Source organism: Phoca vitulina, unplaced genomic scaffold, assembly GCF_004348235.1.
Source record: "Phoca vitulina isolate PV1807 unplaced genomic scaffold, GSC_HSeal_1.0 scaffold8, whole genome shotgun sequence".
In the NCBI taxonomy this organism is placed as follows: domain Eukaryota; kingdom Metazoa; phylum Chordata; class Mammalia; order Carnivora; family Phocidae; genus Phoca; species Phoca vitulina.
Genome location: NW_022589711.1, coordinates 35,093,430 through 35,114,076, shown reverse-complemented (window position 1 = coordinate 35,114,076; position 20,647 = coordinate 35,093,430). Strand labels below are relative to the sequence as shown.

Genomic DNA, 20,647 nt, shown 5'->3' with positions numbered 1-20,647 from the left:
AATAATACTCATCTACCATACTGATGAGGAACCCCCATGAAGGGAATCAAGAGCCTCAAAAGAAATGCATCTTGAAAGACATCATGCAAATAAGTGAAGGAAAAAACCAAAAGGAATAAAAGCTGCAAGAACAGTTAGGCTAAGTAATGAAAAGAGAAAGAAAAGAACATGGAAATGTTTAACACTAACCAAAAATGTTATTTTTCTCTTACATTTCATTGGGGTGTTCTGGAAAAAAGGGCATGACCTAGGTCAAAACTTCTTTACTCTGATGTTCTAGCCATAGAGAACCAATGTTATTTCCTATGCAAGTAGACTTGTATAGCCATTTAATATATTTTTGTTTTCTAGACTGTCCTGGGGACAGAGAGACTTTTGTTCTTGTATCTTCCATAGCCTGGCACACAGTAGGGATTCATGTCAGATGCATTCATATAAAAATGAATTCATATGAAAATGAAAAGGATAATTCTTAGTATAGTCTCCCCAAATTATATATATATATATATTTTAAAGATTTTATTTATTTATTTGACAGAGAGAGACACAGCGAGAGAGGGAACACAAGCAGGGGGAGTGGGAGAGGGAGAAGCAGGCTTCCCGCGGAGCAGGGAGCCCGATGCGGGGCTTGATCCCAGGACCCTGGGATCATGACCTGAGCCGAAGGCAGACACTTAATGACTGAGCCACCCAGGCACCCCCCCCAAATTATATTGTTGATCAACTCAAACCTAGGATGTTTCAAACATAGGGCTAAATTCCTTTACAGAGATAAATGACCACAGTAACACAGTACATATGGTTTATCTTAAAATCAGTAGCAGCAGTTTTATAGCAGCTTTATTCCTAATTGCCAAAATTTGGAAGCAACCAAGATATCGTTTAGTAGGTAAATGAAATAACTGTAGTACTTCCAGACAATGGAATATTATTTAGCACTAAAAAGAAATGAACTATCAAGCCATAAAGAGACATGAAGGAAGCTTAAATGCATATTACTAAGTAAAAGAAGCCAATCTGAATAGGCTAAATACTGTATGACTCCAACTTGATGACATTCTGGAAAAGGCAAAACCACGGAGACAGTAAAAAGATTAGTGGTGGCCAGTAGTTTGAAGTGGGGGGTGGGAGGGAGGGAAGGATGAATATGCAGAGCACAGAGGATTTTCAGGGCAATGAAAACCCTCTGTATGATACTATAATGATGGGTATATGAAGTTATACATTTGTCCAAACCCACAGAATGCACAACATCAAAAATGAACCCAATTGTAAACTATGGACTTTAGGTGTCAATATGGGTTCTTCAACTGTAACAAATGCACCACTTTGGTGGGGGATGTTGATAATGGGGGAGGCTGTGCATGTGTGGGGACAGGGGGTATATGGAAACTCTCTGTACCTTCCTTTCAATTTTGCTGTGAACCTAAAACAGCTCTAAAAAATTGTCTTTTAGAAAAAAAAAATATCAGTATTTCCTGCCCTATTACAAAGTGCATCCATCCAGGAAAGGGACAGCCTTAGGACTGTTGTCTCCTTGGAAGCTTAACTAATCTTTATACTTTGCAGGGTTACTTTGGGCCAATTTTTAGCCAGGTGTGTTCTCCTGCTAAAGAGAGAACAGTTCATTTCCATGAACTGTTGGGGGAGGTAAAAAAGGGTAAGTTCTGTTCTCTTCAACCAGTAAGAATTAAAGAAAAAAATCTTTAATTTTTTTGCAGGAATTCCTCTTTATTGAGAACAGTCAAAGTCATAGATGTTAAGCGGCACACTTCGTCAGCTCAACTGAGAAAGCCAAAGACAAACATCAGGCCCTATAATCGCACAGTATGGTGTTTATAATCGAGAGTGTTGTCTGTGACATCAGGTATATATGGCTTATGCTTCCTAATGATTTGGAAATAAATAATTTGATTTCACTAAGTCTCAGGTCTTAAAAACTCATGAATTAAAAAAAAAAAAAGCACCCACCGATAGTCTACCCCCATCTGTCCTTCAGTTCTTTCTAGAACATACTCCTTTTTCATTTAGTTTGTGCCTGAGCATTGTTAGCTACAGAAAACTTACTGTATCCATTCCTTCATTGTTTGGATAACATTGTTAGAATGTTGATACTTAAGTTGAATCAAAATCTATCTTCCTATAGCTTCTATTCACTGGCCTAAGTATGACCTTGAGCTGCATGAAACCTATCCGGATGAACTGGTTGGAAATAACTTGATTAGAAACAAATATTTTCAGTCCATGGTTTTTCATATATCTGTAATTTGGGCACATCCTGGGGGCAAGTTTTCAAATAGTTATCTGTCTTTAAATATTTCTGTTCATTTTTTAGAATTTTTCAGGGTGTTTTCCATTTATTTTATAATATTTATAGTTTATTTTCTGCCAATTATATTCAATTTGCTTATTTGGCAATACTTCCATAAATATCTTAACTTTTGCTCCAAAGGAACTCAATTTTTCTGAAAACATTTGATAGAAAATACATTTTAACATTTATCACCTTGTGTCTTCATAACCTGTAGGCACCTAAAGTCACCTACTTTTTTGAGCTACATTTTATAAACTTTTAAAGTTATGTTGGTTATTTTGTTTAAAAAAATAATTTGTACCCACGGACACCTACTTGTTCTCTATAGCCCCACTTTTGCTATTTTTGATTTTAATATTTCCTTGACACATAAACCACTTTTATTTAGCAAAACTCCCGCTGCTCTGTGATACTCTGTCACCGCCATTTTTACTTTTTTGTCCCATCAGGGTTGCACCTACACTGAAAAGCAAAGGCTGCTGCAATGGGAATGTAGAGAAAAGTCTACGCTTGTCATACCATGGCATCCATGGCAGACGTCGATGTCAGCAAGTGAAATGCTGAGCACCTGCCATGCAAAAGCAGAGTCTGAAGTCCCTGAAGATAAGCTTGATAATGCATTCCCTAGAGCACAACCCTCATCTTTGCTTTCTCAAGCGCATCCAGATTATAAGAGGAGTCGTGTTTCTTTTCTAACTTCTGACCTTCTTCAAAAGGCAGGCATACATTTCTGATCTTGCATGTGATTGCTGTAAGGATGCTGGTGATACTGAGTCATTGGGCCATTAACGATATAAAGATGACTAGTTTTGGTGACTTTTCCTACTTGGTCATGTTCTGCTATTTTGTCAACTGAAGATTTCTTTGTGCATTTGACCAACTTTGGTAAAAACCATATTCATAAAGAAAAACAAAACTTCTAGCAAGGGTAAAGGAATCCAAATAACAGATTTAAGGTTTTTAGGACTTTTAGAATATTCACTTCATTGGGGGGCCTGGGTGGCTCAGCCGTTAAGCGTCTGCCTTCCGCTCGGGTCATGATCCCAGGGTCCTGGGATCGAGCCTCGCATCGGGCTCCCTGCTCCGCGGGAAGCCTGCTTCTCCCTCTCCCACTCCCCCGCTTGTGTTCCCTCTCTCGCTGTGTTTTTGTCAAATAAATAAAATCTTTAGAAAAAAAAAAAAGAATATTCACTTCATAGGCAAAGGCAAAAACAGAAAAAAATTAAAAAAGAAAAGCAAAGAACAATGGCATACAAGAAATAAGTAAGCAAAGCAAAACAGAACAAAACTAACTGGAGCAAAACAAAATTCTCCAGAAAGACACAGAAAACTTTTCCAAGACGGCCATCAGTGCACCAGTATTGCCATTAAATGGAGCCAGGGGGCGCCTGGGTGGCTCAGCCCGTTAAGCAGCTGCCTTTGGCCTGGGTTGTGATCCCAGCGTCCTGGGATTGAGTCCCGCATCCAGGATCACTGTTCAGCAGGGAGTCTGCTTCTCCCTCTCCCTCTGCCCCTACTTCTGCTCCTTCTCTCTCTCTCAAATAAATAAATAAAATCTTAAAAAAAAAAAAATGAAGAGCCAGTATCCCAGAATATTTATTTTCAATTAATCTTCTCAAGTATTTTTTCAGCTTCAGCAAATTATTACTCCTCATGAAATGTCTAGCCCTTCTCTGTTCAGTAGCTCCTTGAATATTACAAGAACACAACAAGCCCTCCGACCCTTCCTAACGGTTTTTCACATGGTTTCATACACCTGGTCCCTTTGACAGTTGGCTGCCCCCCGCCCCCCATCACTTTGGTTTTTTGTATCTCTTCTGAAAGAACTCCCTAGAATAAAATGCAGACACTGAGTGTTGACTATCTAGGGTAAAAAGCAGAATACAAACCTTTGCCTAAAATGAAGAAATCTGAAGCATCCGAAATTCAGATGAAAGCATCCCTTAGACTCAAGTTCAGCCACAGATTGCCCTCAACTCCGTGCCCAGTCTTGCTTCCCGCCCCACATGCACACTGCTGGCATTTAAGCAATAATGAAGGATCAAGTTCCCCCAACATTTTCTCCAAGTATGAGCACAAGGTCAGGGCTTGGTAAATTAGTAATAGCAATTGTGATAATAACATATCATTGTAGGCAGTATGCAGAACACTACACGGTCTAGGCCAAATCAGTAATTTCAGCAGAAGAGAGGTTTTATGCAGAATTGACTCTCAGCTGCTGTTTTCTATGACCCAAAGCCTGTTTTCTTAGCTTTTTGTTTGGTTAGGGTGTAAGTAATGATGCTGAAAAAGCAAACATATTGTCTGACTCAAGTAACTTTCTGGTGGACACAAAAATGATGTTTCAACAAAAAGCGAAGGGCCAATGTACCCACAGCTCTGAGTAATTCTAAAATTCTACAAATGGCTTCTTGTGACATAATAAACCACAAGATTAAGTTTCTGTCACTAGAATTTCAGCATGGAATTACCTCTTTAATACACATATCATTTCAGGGTATTTTAATACATAGCTTTAAAAAATCTCACAAAGAGAAAATGTTTTAGTCCTTTCTCTCTTTCTACCCAACTGCAAAAAGTTCTCATTAAGGATGTGTTGTCATAATATACATTCCAAACATTAGTTTCTTATTACCCATTTGCCTAACGTTTATCATAGTATTTTCCATCATAATAGTAGATACAAGCTTACCTTAGGGTAGCATGAATTTTTTAAAGTAGATGGTGGTACAGAAGCAAACTGTTTGTTCCCTCTCTCTCCCTTATATACTAAGCCTTTTACAGGTATCTTCTACTTTGGTTTCAATGCTTTTTGACATTTAGAGGATCGGACAGCACAATGACATAAATACTACTGGTAATTTCTGACCATGGTGATTGGTTATCTGTGATGGTTAGTGCCCTGGGTCAGGTCTGCGTGAACTAAGGATACACAATGATCGTGCTCATGTCTAACTACCTGCCAGGAATGCCCCACAGGGACGCTGTCTTCTTCATTCGGAGTATTGACTGGGATCATTCTCATTCTCTACCTCTGGAAACCATTTTAAGAAAAAGCAACCGGGCGAACAAATGAAAATAAGTTCAATTCTTGCCCTGCCACTGTGCTTAAGTGTCCAGATCTGAACTTGTAATGCTTGGTAATTAGAATCGAAGTGGATCCTTTCTGAGTAATTTCCTGTGCCCGCTCTACACACCTGCTGTTCACCACCACTAAATATGAGAGGTGGGGAGGGGTCATCTGGAGGGAGGAATATTTACTTTCAACTTTTGGAGGGTGGACGAGGCAGGGAGTGGAAAAATGCCAAGACAGGCAAATGCTTAGAGTGTATTTCTTTACTAAAGACTGCTCAAAAATAGATAAACAGGGCGCCTGGGTGGCTCAGTCAGCTAAGCGTCTGACTCTTGGTTTTGGCTCAGGTCATGATCTCACGGTCGTGGGATCGAGCCCCACGTTGGGCTTGGCGCTCAGTGTGGCGTCTGCTTAAGATTCTTTCACCCTCTCCTTCTGCCCCTTCCCTGCTCTCTCTCTCTCTCAAATAAATAAATAAAAATCTTAAAAAAATAGATAAATAAGACGTCAAGCTATCAAGAGTTCACCACAGAAATATTGGTATAAAATGTTCACAATTATTTGGGAAGAAGGGAGAATAGTCTGCTGTTTTCAAAATAACGACTAAGTACCAAGTGCCATCGAAGCATGGGTGTCCCTCCCACACTGGGAATCTGTGTTCTCGCTCTTAATGCCCATTTTTATTCCTCCTGTCACCATGCTATCATAGTTGCTGGGTGGCTGACTTTTGTTTGTGTCTTGTTATTCAGAAGCACCACATTTGATTAGTCAGTTTACCGTCATTTATGAATAACTGCTCAACATGCTAGGCTTTCTGTTCTGAGCACGTCAGCTGCTGGCACCTGCTGGCCCGGCTCGGACAAGCACTGGGCAGTGGACGTCACCAGAGAACCTTCAGTGCCAGACAGTTCGCTGCCCACTCCTTCCACATGCTCAAGGGTCTCCCCAACACAGTCATGTGAAGCTTTTAAAAAAGTGAGCTAGTGCACCTTTTAATATTGAATAACATGAAACACTAATCTTCTAACCTGACATAATAATGGCAACCCCCAAAAAGCTTTATTCTTTTTTTTAAGATTTATTTATTTTTGGGGGGGACAGGACCAAGGGAGAGAGAGAATCTCAAGCAGACTCCCCCGCCAAGGGCGGAGCTGATGCAGGGCTCGATCTCACGACCTGGAGATCATGATCTGAGCCAAAACCAGGAGTCGGAGACTTAACCGACTAAGCTTCCCAGGCGCCCCCAAAAGCCCTATTCTTTATCATTACATAATCTCCTCCTTCAATTTAGGTCATCCCCATGTGACAAGCAGCAATACAATTCTTACTGTTGCTTTAATATTTTTCCCCAGAGACTCTTCTCCCTCTCTGATAGGATATATCCAATAATATTAATATTTCACCCATTGATGCCAAAATGAAAATACACTGTATACTTCATTTACCACAGAATATAACATCTGTCTTCTTCTCCTTTTCCCCCACCCTTAAAATTTTCTGGCTATAATGTCTGGTTATAGTTGAGTCTCATATTCTTTTCATTTATGAAACATGAAATAACCCAAAGCTAAGTACATTTTGCTGATATTACTTTCCCTCTCTTCCTGTCATTCTCTTATTGTAGGTGAGGGGAGAGCAAATTATTCAAATCTTTGTAAAGAAATAAATTATATTTACAGGACGGTAATTTTCCATCAAAATGTTTTAAAATTCACCATTGTCTTATAGGCAAGAAACAACCCTTCCACTTCACTGATTAGCAAGTAAATCAGGACCAAGAGCATTCTGTGATCTGCCTCAAGGAGCATGATTGCCACCCAAAGAGCACACGCATTCCTGCTTCCAGCCTGTGGCTTCAGTCCAACAGAGGGAAGTTTGTTGATGACAATGATCCAACTAGACATTTGTGTTTGGGACACACAAGGGCTCAATTAACATTTACTGAATATTGGATGTTTCTTAGGTTGAAATCATAATGGTTCTCAGCCAATTAAAATAGGTCAAACAAAAATTAAAAAAATAACAAAATTGAAAATATGGCCATTTTACTATATCCTGAGGTATTTATTCAGCCAGCACTTACTGAATACCTACTATCTGCTAAGATCTCTGCTGGGTGTAGAAACCAAAAGATAATTAGCCATCCTCCTTGACATTGAGGAATTCACCAATTAATTACTGAAGAAAAAATTTTACACTGTCATGTGATCAGTGATATAATAGAAAAAAGAATCAAGTGCAATGGAAACACAGAAGAAAAAGGCCCTAAAGGAGAAATTTTCATGAGTTTCCAACCTAAGTTTAAGCCTGAAGGATGAGGAAAGTTTCTCCAGGCTCAGACGGGAGTAGGGGGATGGAGATGGTAAAGATATTTACAATGGCAGATACTACCGGTGCTCAGTAAGTATGGATTGAGTGAACACACAAATGGAAGGATAAATTGACTGTAGACAGTGTTGTGCTGGTAAATCAGCTCTCTGGAGGGAATTAAAAACCCTGATATATAGCAAATGTCGATTTATGTGGAGTATATACTCCCACCATGGCCAATTTCAAACTACCAACATGACATCACTGATCACACGTAGGTGGAAATATGCACATTTGGCACTTGCCAGCTAGTATGAGCCAGCGCCAGCCCACTGTTGCCTCTAGAGCACTCTATAAGTATTTGTGGAATGAAGGACCCTATAAATGAATGGGTGAACAAACTACTTGATTCCAGGCCTGGGACGAATATGGTCAAAGGCACAGAGATTTGCATATTCATCACCCTCTCAATTAATAAGAAGCCCTGTGAGGCGTATCAGGAGGAGAGAGTGAATGGGGAGTTGGGATGGATCCAGAATGCAGGCTCTAGGGCATGACTTTACTCAAAGGGAAGTAGTTTTTGAAGGGGCAGAGTACCAGGACCAGATCTATATTTTAGATGTGCCTTTAGCTGTAATTCTGTAAGACCATCTTTGCTTGCCTCCAAGTATGAACACGAATGTGAATGGTTAAATCCTTACAAAAATTTTAATATGTGGAACAGCTCAAGCCTTGCTTTTAATGAAACAGAAATGTAAGAAATCCTTCAAAGTTCTTACTGTATTGTCGGAAATGATTTCTTTATTCAATCAAAAGGAGCCCTAATGAGGCTTGCAGTCAACCAACAGAGGCAAACGACTTTTGAAGCACAGTATACACGTGAATTCAAATGTAAAGAAACAGAGTAGAAGAGAAAAACGGATTATATGATGTCTGACTGGCTAAGTCACACAAAATACAAAGAAATTACTTTCAAAGGCTGCCATGACACTCAACCCTCTTCTGCACCATAGACTGTTTATGTCTCAGAAATTTGGGCTTGTACATATACATCCCTCCGAACTGATGACTTTACTTTTTGAAATCAGCAGGTGCTTTTCTACACTGGAAACCTTAACCACGAATACATCTTACCTAGAGATATTGTCAGGTGAGTAGGCAGAGATGCTGGTCTCCATGCTATCGGAGCTGTCTAGGCTCAAGGTATCAAAGGCCTGGTCCTTATAGCTGTGATCGGGGTAATGGAAGCTGTTCAAGTAGACATTTGATTCAGATGCTGTGCGGTTGTAAAATTCAGAAGATTTCTGCCTTTGTCCTTCACTCATCTGTTGGTGATTATACCCTAAGGAAAGAGCCATAAATATGTTAGTATGCCTCATTTTCTAGTCTTAGATCTTCTGAGACTCAAACCAGCAAACCGAAACATCTGCCTATGAAACTTGGACCTTGGTCTAATTTGTTTTGAAGCCAAGAAGATCAAAGACACAGCATCATGCTCCATGCAAGCAAGAGTTTCAAAGAAGTGGTCTTAGGAGTGATCTTTTCACTCAGTGGATCATCTCACATTTTCCTTTGCCATTCCCACATCGCAGCGCAACTGAGAATATATCAGCACACACAAAAACAAAACAGGCAAAACCAAAACAAAACAAACACAATTAAAGGCCCTGTATCTTCTAAAAATAGCTGGGTTCAAGTGAAGCAAGATGACTCCTGGTGGCAAGCAACAGCTGGGTCTTAGGGCAGTCACTTCTTCAACAGTATTCAAATTTAAGGAATACTTGATCTGGTCGTAAAACAGCAGGTGGACCACCTAGGTGTAGGATTTAAGGATCTTGTATCTCATATTATCACTAACACTTTTGATCTGGTAAAAATCCAAACTGCACATTTTTCTCATTCTTCTTTTTTTCAATTTTCCTTGCCCGCCAATTATTTAAAACATTCACAGTCAACAATCCTCCCAATGGGCGCACAGGCCTCCTAATTACCGTATACAGAGCTCTCTTCTTTTTCCACCTTAGCTGTCAGCCCTCAGCTAGTTGGTGGTAGCCAACCATATGAAAATGCAGAACTCACATGAATCGCAGCAAAAGTGCCATCAATAAGAGGCTTTTTCCTTACCCTGGTCCTTGGTCAGCTGGCCTCTTAGGTCATGGGCTTTACTTTGTGTTGTTGGATGGCTTGCTCGCTGGTGGCTGATTTGGGGCAACGCAAATCGAATTATTCTTCCTTTCAATTCTCTATTTGCCACACACGCAGGAAGCAGGAATCGTACTGATAAACCAGTTCCTCAACTCATTAAAAAGACGTTTCTCTAGCCAGCAGTAGGTTGCCATCCCTTTCTCCCTCATCAAATTCACTACCAGATCCATTAAGAGTTTACGACTGGACCATTTGAATTTTGCCTCTTTCCTTGCGCTCTCCCTATCTTTGATGAGGCTTTTAATTGGTAATGAAATGGTCAAAAAAGCAGCCAGAGGGTGAAAGGGGGGCAGCGATTCCAAACAGCTTCCTCAGCTGTCAGCTGAGCATTCACATTAAAACGCAGAAGCCACATCCATGAGGCTTTTTTAAAAAAAATTTTTAAATTTTATTATGTTATGTTAGTCACCATACAATAATACATCATTAGTTTTTGATGTGGTGATCCATGATTCATTGTTTTCATAAATACCCAGTGCTCCACGCAGTACGTGCCCTCCTTAATACCCATCACCGGGCTAACCCATCCCTCCACCCCCCCGGCCCATCTAAAACCCTGTTTGTTTCTCAGAGTCCATAGTCTCCATGAGGCTTTAACAAAGCATCGGAAACCAAAAGTTTCTGTAAAATGATTTTAGTTCCACAGGGAGTTTGCATGCCAAATTATTTGGAGTCGTTTTAAATATCAAAGTGCAAATATGTTAGTTCAGATGAGGGCATTTCTGGGGAAATCAGTTTCCTTAATATAAGCTGTAATTATAAATTACAAATACACACGTAAGAGCCACATATCGCTTAGCTAAGGGAAGATGCAACACAAAAGAGCACACCACAACACTTTCGATAGAAGGCCATTAATCGTAGTGATTAACACAGAGAGCATTAAGTGAAGCCAATACATTCATAAGCGTGGAGCTTGTGCCTTTAAAAAAAAAAAAATCATTACTCAGATATTTACCTTTGATACTTGAACTTTTGGAATTACTAATTGCTCCTTTTAAATCGTTTCCAGTTATTATGAAAAGGAGAGGGCCAAAAGAAAAAGAAAAAAACAACAATACCAGAAATTATTTGAAAAAGTCACACATGAATCTTTCCTTATGCTTTCAAAAAAACCTATTGGCAAAGAAATCTTCCACACTGGCACCAACTACGTGGAAGACACTTCCTAGTGTTAGTATGAAAACCAAATCCCTAAAAGAGCCACGTAATTTAAAACATACGAGAATTATCTCCTTGGCACTGACATGAGGAAAGGCGAATCCCTATAATGCCACTAACACCTTCTTGGAAAAGCAGAGAAGACGGTGGGTCCTGATCCTCAGATCTTCCACGATTTTTTTTCCCCCAAAAGTATGGCAGAATAAGAAAATGAACTTACAACCTTCAGGTGAAGTAGACAGGACACTAAAACGACTCAAAAATTTCAGATGTGGGCGCAAGGCCCAGCGGTGTGACTATGTGCTAAGGACTGTGAACATAAATCCCCCAGGTCACCCCATTATTCGTCGGAGTTCGGCTCTATGTCTGAGAGAACCTTCCACCACTCTGGCAGTAGGATGAGTGAGTACCTTAGATTTTCACGGCAATTTAAGTGAAAGAGCCTGCTGCTAATGAGCATATATTTCCCGGGGCAGGATTTTGGTTTCCTGTGGATCTAGGGTGAGTGGAAATATTCTACCTCATGGAGAAGCTCATTTCTCCCAACTGGCAACCCTTTACTAATCACAGTGAACTCAGTGGCCACCTGGCTTAGCCTCCTCCCTCCTGAACAACTTCAAAAAATTAAGTTATCTCTCCAATCACAAATAAAGGCCTGGACCCCTTCCCTGTGGTTCTGGAATTGTACCCGTGTGATTCCAAAGAGCTGGTTTTGGGACTCAGGCTCTGGCCTGCCTGTCCAAAGGTATAGAGACTTCTGATGGAGGAAACACCCCAGGACAGCAGCAGGACCAAACGAGGAGGGTACCCTGGTAGGAGGTCCAGGAAGAACTGCTCGTGCCGCTAGGTAACCCCGGAACAGGTGCCAGCTATCCCGGGGAGGGGGACGCAGGTGTCCTGAACACCACGGGATCCCCATTTATTTAATATGGGGATGTCATGAGCTAAAGAGCCACAGAATCAATTCATTTTCTCATCTATAAATTCCAATTTCAGCAATGGCTAAATAAGGAAGTGGAATGCATCTACTGTCTGGGGTGAGGCAAAGTAAGTGCACTGGGAAAAACGAGACTTTCCTAATCCCTGAGACTACTCGTTTTTTTTGTTGTTGTTTTTAAATTATGTAGCAAGAATAACATCCAGCAGTGGGTCAGCAACTAGAAAGCAAAGAGGGCCTTGTAAATGCTCTACAGCCTTTCTATCCAGGCAGAAATAGCCGTTGGAGGGGAAGTTATAAGGTTTGTAAAGTGAGCGCTGACAGTATCTGAGGCTCGCCACTCAGCAGAGCACATGCAAGGAACCCAAACTAACTCAACTCTTATCACTGTCCGAGACAGCCAGTAGAGCGGACGAGCAAGGCCCATTTCTTATTCTTATTCATGCCTATCTATGAATTCTGGCTAGTTACACCTGAAAACTCCTTTGTGACGTAACCATGGTGCCATTGTGGAATATACAGTTTTGCCAATATCTTCCAAAATGTGTTTTGTTTCCCTCCTTTATTTATTTATTTATTTATTTATTTATTTATTTATTTATTTATTTTAAGAGAGGGAGAGGGGGTGGGGCAGAGGGAGAGGGAGAGAATCTAAGCAGACTCCAAGCCCAGCGCAAGCCCAACATGGGGCTCGATCCCACAACCCTGGGATCATGACCTGAGCCGACATCAAGAGTCGGACGCTTAACCGACCGAGCCACCCAGGTGCCCCGTGTTGTATACTTGAAATGGTTAACTGGGCTTAATATAGAAAATGAGATGACTTAAAACTATAATCTGGGTTTAAGAGGCTAAAAGTAACAGTCTTTCTGACAAGTTAGCATATCATAGCTCACCTGCTGAGAAATTCATCCTTCCTAACCATAGTCCCCAGCCGAAGATGATGAATGAAGGAGGGGAGTGATGGAGAAAGGGAGAAAGAGACAAGATCAAAAAGGATGACAGGAGACCAGAAAAATATGCCATCATGGACAGTGTTAGTCACATCGCCAGATTAACAAGGCGAGATGGATGTTCACATTTCTAGATTGCATCTGAGTTTATGGAGAGGAATTTGAGAAGTTAAAAAATAATAATAAGCTTATGATACATGCATACAGTTAGTCAACAACATTTGGAAAGAAACATCTTTCACACATATTCACCAGCCAGAAAACAGGGAGAATAAAAAGGAGCTCATAGCAATAAAACAGTTCTTTTTCCCAAGCAGACAGCAACAGATAGTTTTAAGAGCTAGGGTTTATAAAATGCCATTCAATTATTCAAAGCACAGTCCCCTCAAACTTTTTAACCAGTGTGTCCTCTGACACCCTGCATCTCTGCCACCTGGCCCCAGTAATAAGCATCTTATTTATTCAAGCCAGGCATGCAAACTGGTCTTCACTCTGCACGAGGTCTGTCTTCTAAAATAGGCTTAACTGGAATAAATAAGTAGGAGCGTCCTAAATCCTCCCCTCCTCCCCTTTAGCCAGGCTTATTTATACCTGGCCTTTAGAAAGCAGAAACCTCCGGTTTTACACTTAGCCTATATACATGACCATGCCCACTCTTATCTTTATCTAGATTCTGAGTCTTGCAAAACAATGCTTCCCCAGCACTCTGGTTTCCTGCAGGGTCTGACCTTGTAATAAAAAAACAAAACAAAACAAAGGGGCTCCTACAGCTGCCTGTGAATGAACAGCAGCTGCACTCAGGATTGTGCTTCTAGCAAACGTGCAACAATTTTTCTTTCTTGTGTAAAAGGAATGATCCTTAGGCTAAAAATCCACTATTTTACAGTTTCAAATCCGATCATTTCTTAAAGATGACTTAACAATGACCTTTCACTATTTGCTGAAAACAAAAACACCACACGAGGAGGTTGTCATACCTTTCTTGGACTTTCCTGCATTTAACAGAAGACAAAAGGACAAAGATTTCATTCATTCTAGAATTTACAAAGGAACAGTTCACAAGTTGTACAAAAGCCAATAACCATTACAACTTTAAGAGCTGGGTTCCTGGGCTCTCTGCTTTAAACTCTGCTCTCAAAGATCTTTGTTGGCATGATTCACGTTGTCCGTTTTATGAAAACAGTGCTGATGGAAGGAAGGCTTATACTTACACCATTGTCCTTGATGTATCCATTATGAACAAGCAGCAAAAAAAAACAGTTCATTTAAGTTAATTGTGTAACTCCCCCCAGAATGATAAGATCTATTACATTTAAGTCAATGAAAATGTGTTGGGTCCAATTTTCTCAAAACCATGGAATTTTACTTGCATTTGCCATTTTAGTGACGCCAATACCGTGTTAGTGAAACAATTCTAAATGCAATAATGATTCATCCCTCCTGGTCTTTGTGGGCCACCTGTATGGGTTAGGAGAAAATCCTGCCAATTTTCTGGTCTATCATGGCTCTGAGAAGTGCAGTCCCTGGCCTCTCCCCCTCTGGCTTCACAAGACACATCATCTCTGCTTGGAACAACACACACAGGATGGTTCTCGATTTCCTCACGAGGTGCCTCATCAGCACCACAGGGAACTCTTTCAGAAGAACCCCACTTGAGAGCTGCAGCAGGAAAGAATGCAGCTGCAGTTTTCCCAGATACACAGAAGTGAAGTACATGGGTGAAGGACCAGAGCAGAAAGATAGCTCTAAGTCCATGGCTTTTGCAGAGTACATCCCTACTAGGACCTGACAGAATTGGCTCACATTTCCTCTAGGAACCTAGCATGGGGATTCCCATAGAAAAATAAAGATCAAACATCCTTCGGTTTCACCAGAATTCTCATAAGAATCCTCCTACATGATAATGTTAATAGCTCTTGAATTCGCAAATCTCTCCAGTTAGTATAAAGGTCTGGTTTTTCTTACTCTTTAAGAAAACACTTTTGACATAAAATGTGGTGTTGAGGCCAATTCAAGCTCTGATGTGTTCAGCCAGTGGGAAAAACTCATTTAAAAAGTCTATAAATATCACAGAAAAATGCTTTAACAGAAAATAGACTTGACCCACAAGTGAACAATGATAAATGAGAGCCCAAACATCAAGACTCATTTATGTTTATTATTTATAAATCATAAGAGATATTTTAACTTAAGAAATTATAGAAAAGAAAATAAAAGCGAAGTTCAATCAACTGTATTTGATTCACATGTTAACATTGTAAACCTCCCATGCATTATAAATCTTTCTTACGAATACTACAGCCTCTATGAACTCTTAAATAATCTCTGGTAATGATTCAAAAACCTCTTTCAAGTGATATATACATATATATATAAACATATACACATATACACATTTTATATATACCAAAATTCATGTATATATATATATATATATAAGTGTATTTTTTCTTTCTTTCTTTCTTTTTTTCTTTTGGCGAGAAACCAGTGTTTATCCCCTGATACCACTGGCAGAAGGGCTGAGCAGTCAGAACTGAATTCTAGCCTGGCTGGAGGGAAGGGTTTCAATTCCACTAATGCATGGATGCATTTAGAGCCCAAATGCCCACCACTCCATTGGCATTCCCCTTTATATCCTGGGCATTCCCCCATCATGGCATGTACCACATTTCATTTAAATAATCTTGTTTTTAAAGATTTTATTTATTTATTTGAGATAGAGCAAAAGAAAGAGAGAGAGAGCTAGCACAAGGGGGGGGGTGGGGGAGAGGGGCAGAGGGAGGGGGAGAAGCAGGCTTCCTGCTGAGCAGGGAGCCCAATGTGGGGCTCAATCTCAGGATCCTGGGATCATGACCTGAGCTGAAGGCAGACATTTAACGGACTGAGCCACTCAGGCGCCCCTTAAATCATCTATTATGTGTCTTTCTTCGTCACTAGAGTATAAGCGTGTCAGGGGTGAGGACTGTGTCATTCATTTGCATTCTTGGTCTCTAGCACCATGCCTGCTCAAAAGTTAGGGCCATAGAAACTATTGACCTAAATGACTGTTTTGACACAACTCTAATCCTCTCAACGAGAAGCTCATCTCTGGAACTGTATTATAGTAATTTCTCCCAGCCCCACAAGGACTATTCGATCCCATTATAAATGCAATGTACTATTAAAAAGAAATGAAAGATGCTGAGAATCCAAGTCTACCTGAAACCCAACAACCACATAGAAGAAAAGCTCAGACCACATGTAAAGCCCTAAGGGAATTCTGTCCTGGGCCACTAGTGTGTTAGCTCAATGACTCTTTAGCATATGTTTCAACAGAGTAGTCGTTCAGCCACAGACCAGGTAAGTGGCTTTGTTAAGTGCCCTGGTGACCTCTCCAGATCTCTGTGGTCTCTCTTTTCTTTCTACCCAATGGGAAGGTTAGTCATTCTTGAGGGGCCTTCCTGGTTTGGGAATTCTGTTGAATTTAGGAGGCGCAGTGGGTATGTTTAAAAGGTGCCAGCCGTATGTAGAATAGAAAAAGTTACCTTAGTACAACAACAAGGAGATAGAGATCCTTCCCCGAAGAAGACTCCTTAAGAGTAAAACTGAGGATCCTGGTTGTTCCCTCTCTAATGATCCTCACCCCTGTTCTTGCTCCCTCTCCTGGAGAAATTCTCATGCTTAACCACAGACATGATGTGTGATTTATTTATTTTTTTAATTTTTAATTTTTAAAGATTTTATTTATATGACAGAGAGAGACACAGTGAGAGAGGGAACACAAGCAGGGGGAGTGGGAGAGGGAGAAGCAGGCTTCCCGCTGAGCAGGGAGCCCGGTGCGGGGCTTGATCCCAGGACCCTGGGATCACGACCTGAGCCGAAGGCAGATGCTTAACGACTGAGCCACCCAGGCGCCCCCGGATGTGTGATTTAGAAGGCACCTACCTCTGAGCACCCTCCGGGAGTCTGAGTCTTTGGTCACGGCTGCCAGCGAGTGAGGGAGGACACTGCCACAGCTACTGCTCTGTCCCAGGGGCAGGTGAACCTGTGCGAACCGGGAGGAAATACTTCAGGCAAACTGCAGGCCTAACGGTCCTCCCGGACGGGGCCACATCCCTGTTGGCATAGCTCCAGGGTCAGCCCAGAGGGCAGGGAAGGTAGGAAGGAGGAACGAAGGCGTCCCGTAATTCACGCTACGTGGTGAAGGCCAGTCTCGGACCCTTCCCAGGAGCCCCACGGCAGGCTCAACGTCACCGTGCTCTCTCCAGTGGCAGCAGTTCCAAAAATGAAGACAGATGGGGAAACGCTGTCCCTTAGAGAACCACTCAAAGTTCTTCATGCGTAAGGAGCCGAGGGCAGATGCAGGGACAAGAATGCATGCACATCATGCACAAGGAAGAGAAGAGCTCTACTTGCTAGAAGTGTCCCAATGCCCCTCTCCCCCTGAACACTGGAGAAACCTATTCACTACCCCCCGAGGGTTAGCACTCTTTTAAAATAGAAAATCTTTAGTGTAAAATATACCTGGAACACCAGTTTATGAAATAGATTAAAACAAATTTACTCTGATTGAGGGCAAGGGAAGGGCCCCAAAGCCTGGCCCACTCAGAACCTCCTTCTCATCTGCCTCTCCCCCTCTTTCTGCAGTGACCACCACCACCCCCCCGGACACGTCGCAAAACATGAGTGAGGACTCAAGTGTCACACCATATGGGTTCATTGTCCAGCTTCACTGCTAACCAGATGAGGGCGCTTGGGCTAGTTGCTTAGCCTCTTTACACCTCAGTTTGTCTGTACGTACAATGCGAATAATACAGAGAACTTTTGCTGAATAGTGTTGCCAGATTTTAAAATGAGACAATCCATATAAAGGGCTTAGTCCAGGGTCAGGCTCATAGAAATGACTCTCAGTAAATATTTGTTGCTCTTATTCCTGGAATCCAGAGTTTATATCCTCCAGTTTCCAGATCTGGGAGGTGGTCATGGGAATCTGTCAAGTAAGTGAACGCTATTCACCACTTAATGTGGTGATGGTAGAAAATACCCAGGACTAGGTTCTTTGGTTCCAGAGTGTACAATTCCGAACGTCCTCTGAATAGGATAGAAAATGCAATTTAGTTTTATGTCTGCCCAACAAGCAAACTTAATGGTTTATTATTCAGCATTTTCTATTAGAGCCTTTGCACGTTGGCCTACGTTAGGACAAGACTCACTGAACGCGAAGCCCATGGTTCACCCCACGTCCTACCTTTGGGGCGGTGCTTCTCCCCATAGTAGCACTGCTGAAATGTGGGGATATGGAAGGTGTGGTTTTCTTTCGAGGCAAAGTGTCACTCAGATAGAGGCCTTCTTTATGCTGTTTTTTCCTTTCTTCCAGACTTCTAAAATGCTTTAAATGCAAATGTAAAGCAGAATAGCAAAACTTGACTAATTGAAACAGGTCACCGAAGGAATTAAGAAGTATGCATTTACAAAGAAGTTTTGGAATTTTAGCACAGAATTTAAAAAAAAATTCAACTTATACTTGTGTTCACTAACAGACTAGGGCTAGCATTTGGTAAGATACATAGACATTGGAAGAATTTATTACTGAAATGAGAAACTTAAAAAAAAAAATCCACCTTTCACTTTCATAGTTAGTGCCTGCAGCCTTGGGGCCTCAGGACAACTTACAAATTATTATGATGGTTGCCATGTGGATGGCGGAACAGCCAGTGGACAAAGCAAGTAAGCAGTTTCTCCCCTTGTCTGTCTGAACAGTTCTGTGTGATGGCACAGATCCCAGTGTGAGGAGAACAGGGAAGGGAGAAGGGAGAAGATGGAGAGAAAGAGCGAGTAAACAGGGAAGTTGTTTTCAAGTCGGAATAATAGTTTAATTACATATAAACACTTCAAATCCATATAATGTTTCCATATAAGGCATCCTTCTAGGTTGTTCTTTTATTTAAAAAAAGATCTTAGCCAAGAAACCCCTACACTAATCCCTCGTATTTAAAATCCTCCTGCTGACCATTTCTTTCTTTCTTTCCTTCTTTCTTTCTTTCTTTCTTTCTTTCTTTCTTTCTCTTTCTTTCTTTCTTTCTTTCTTTTCAGATTCCTAAGGCAAAATTTTTGCCAACTTGAAATTTTTCCAAATTTTTCTTAGCCTCCCCCCAGAATGTCTTAAGTAGTAAAGTTATTTCCTAATTAAAGGTTCTTAGGGTTTGATCATTTTTATACTAAGCTCAGGTTGTTGAAATATACAAACATTAATGCAAATTTGAGTTACCAAGTTTATGATCAATTTTTAAACATGCCAATCATGAAATATATCTGCATTTTAACTTTATAATTATCTATTTATACTAGTTAATATTTATTAACCTAAAAGTAGCGAGGAGATACAGTCCTTTAACAAGAGGTAAAAGGCAGTAGAGATAACTTCAAGAAATATAATGGCTGGGCCCAGCAAACCAGGGCCCATCTAATTTGGGGATCTAGTGACTATGATTCCTTAGCATCTTCTAGGGCCAAATTCATATAGAAATCTGATTATAGTTGAAAGGAACCCTCAAAAGAGACTTTTTGAATACTCAAGCATGATTATGCACTAGATGTACTAAAAGAAGGGTGACATTCATAATAATGAATTGTTTATTTAAAATATGTGATTGATAAAAACTTCTATGAGCCAAATGCATTATTTGTGGTGTGACCTTGGACAAACTATTTACCTCTGCTAAGTAAGCCTCCATTCCCTAAATGTCAAAAAGGAGTTAATTCTTATTTTACAGGCTTGTTAGAAGGAAGAAATGAGATATTTATTTGTAAAATGTTTAGCAAATTTTGACCCATAGCAGGGGCATGATGTCCATTATTAGGATTTCAGTACTGTGTAAGAAAAATATTTTGTGTTGACACAGCAACTTTTTATAGCATGGATTTAACGGAAATAATTATTATCATTTTGCAAAACTACCTGAGACACGTTACACTATTTTCGTTGAATGGGAACTGAAGAATGAGGATATGAAACGTACCTAGCTCCAACATATCAAAAGTCAAGAGAGGACAGTCAAGGGGTCAAAGTTTAGAACAATCCCAACACCCTTAAAAAATACTAAAGGTCCTTAAAAAACGTAAGAACAAAAACCAACCAAATAAAAGAAAACCCAGCAAAGGAGTATGCACGTCTTTTTGAAAAAATGCCTTTGGAAAAGTGGAAGGAAAGATTCCACATCAGGGACTGCTGTCAAGGTCAAAGCCTCAGACTCTGAACACCAGCGCCCAGTTACCTGTTGCTCCTGTTGTTGCCGCTGCCTTCTGCATTTCTTAGCTGGTAGAGGAGGAGGTGTGTCATTTAAAAGGAAAGGATCGACAGACGGAGCCAGGGCTTCGGGCCAAGGGGCTGATGGAGGTTGAGTGATAGGATGAGGAGAAAGGGTGGAAGGAAACATAAATCCAGAACAGACAGGTGATCTTTGCTTTATAGGAGAAAGAAAAAGTATGTATGTGTCCATATGAAATGAAAGAATAAGACAAAGAAATGAAATCGATAATCTCAATTTTCTATTTTCTTGTACTTTAATCAAGAAGTCACAAATCATGGGCAGGATCTTTCAAATTTACCTTCTTGTTAAAATTCCACTCTGGGAACAACTTGGATCAGTTCGAAGGTATTTTAATTTACTATTCTTTGCCCCTCCCCAGATGTTTTAAAAAGGTGTAACATTAAA

At 40.7% G+C, this 20,647-nt stretch overlaps 1 protein-coding gene across 6 annotated transcripts in view; it reads right to left on the bottom strand.

Moving 5' to 3' along the window:
* Positions 1-20,647, bottom strand: part of PHLDB2 (pleckstrin homology like domain family B member 2) — a 105,439-nt gene that overhangs the window by 10,990 nt on the left and 73,802 nt on the right. For 4 of the 6 annotated variants that reach the window (XM_032406519.1, XM_032406523.1, XM_032406518.1 and 1 more), the window contains 4 exons: positions 18,181-18,321; positions 16,878-16,977; positions 10,861-10,896; positions 8,832-9,039 (listed from right to left, as the gene is read on the bottom strand). In XM_032406519.1, coding sequence (XP_032262410.1) covers positions 8,832-9,039; positions 10,861-10,896; positions 16,878-16,977; positions 18,181-18,321 — 485 coding nt within the window. Of the gene's footprint in view, positions 1-8,283; positions 8,556-8,831; positions 9,040-10,860; positions 10,897-16,877; positions 16,978-18,180; positions 18,322-20,647 lie in introns of those variants that run through there. The other 2 variants (XM_032406524.1, XM_032406520.1) reach the window with 2 other exon arrangements.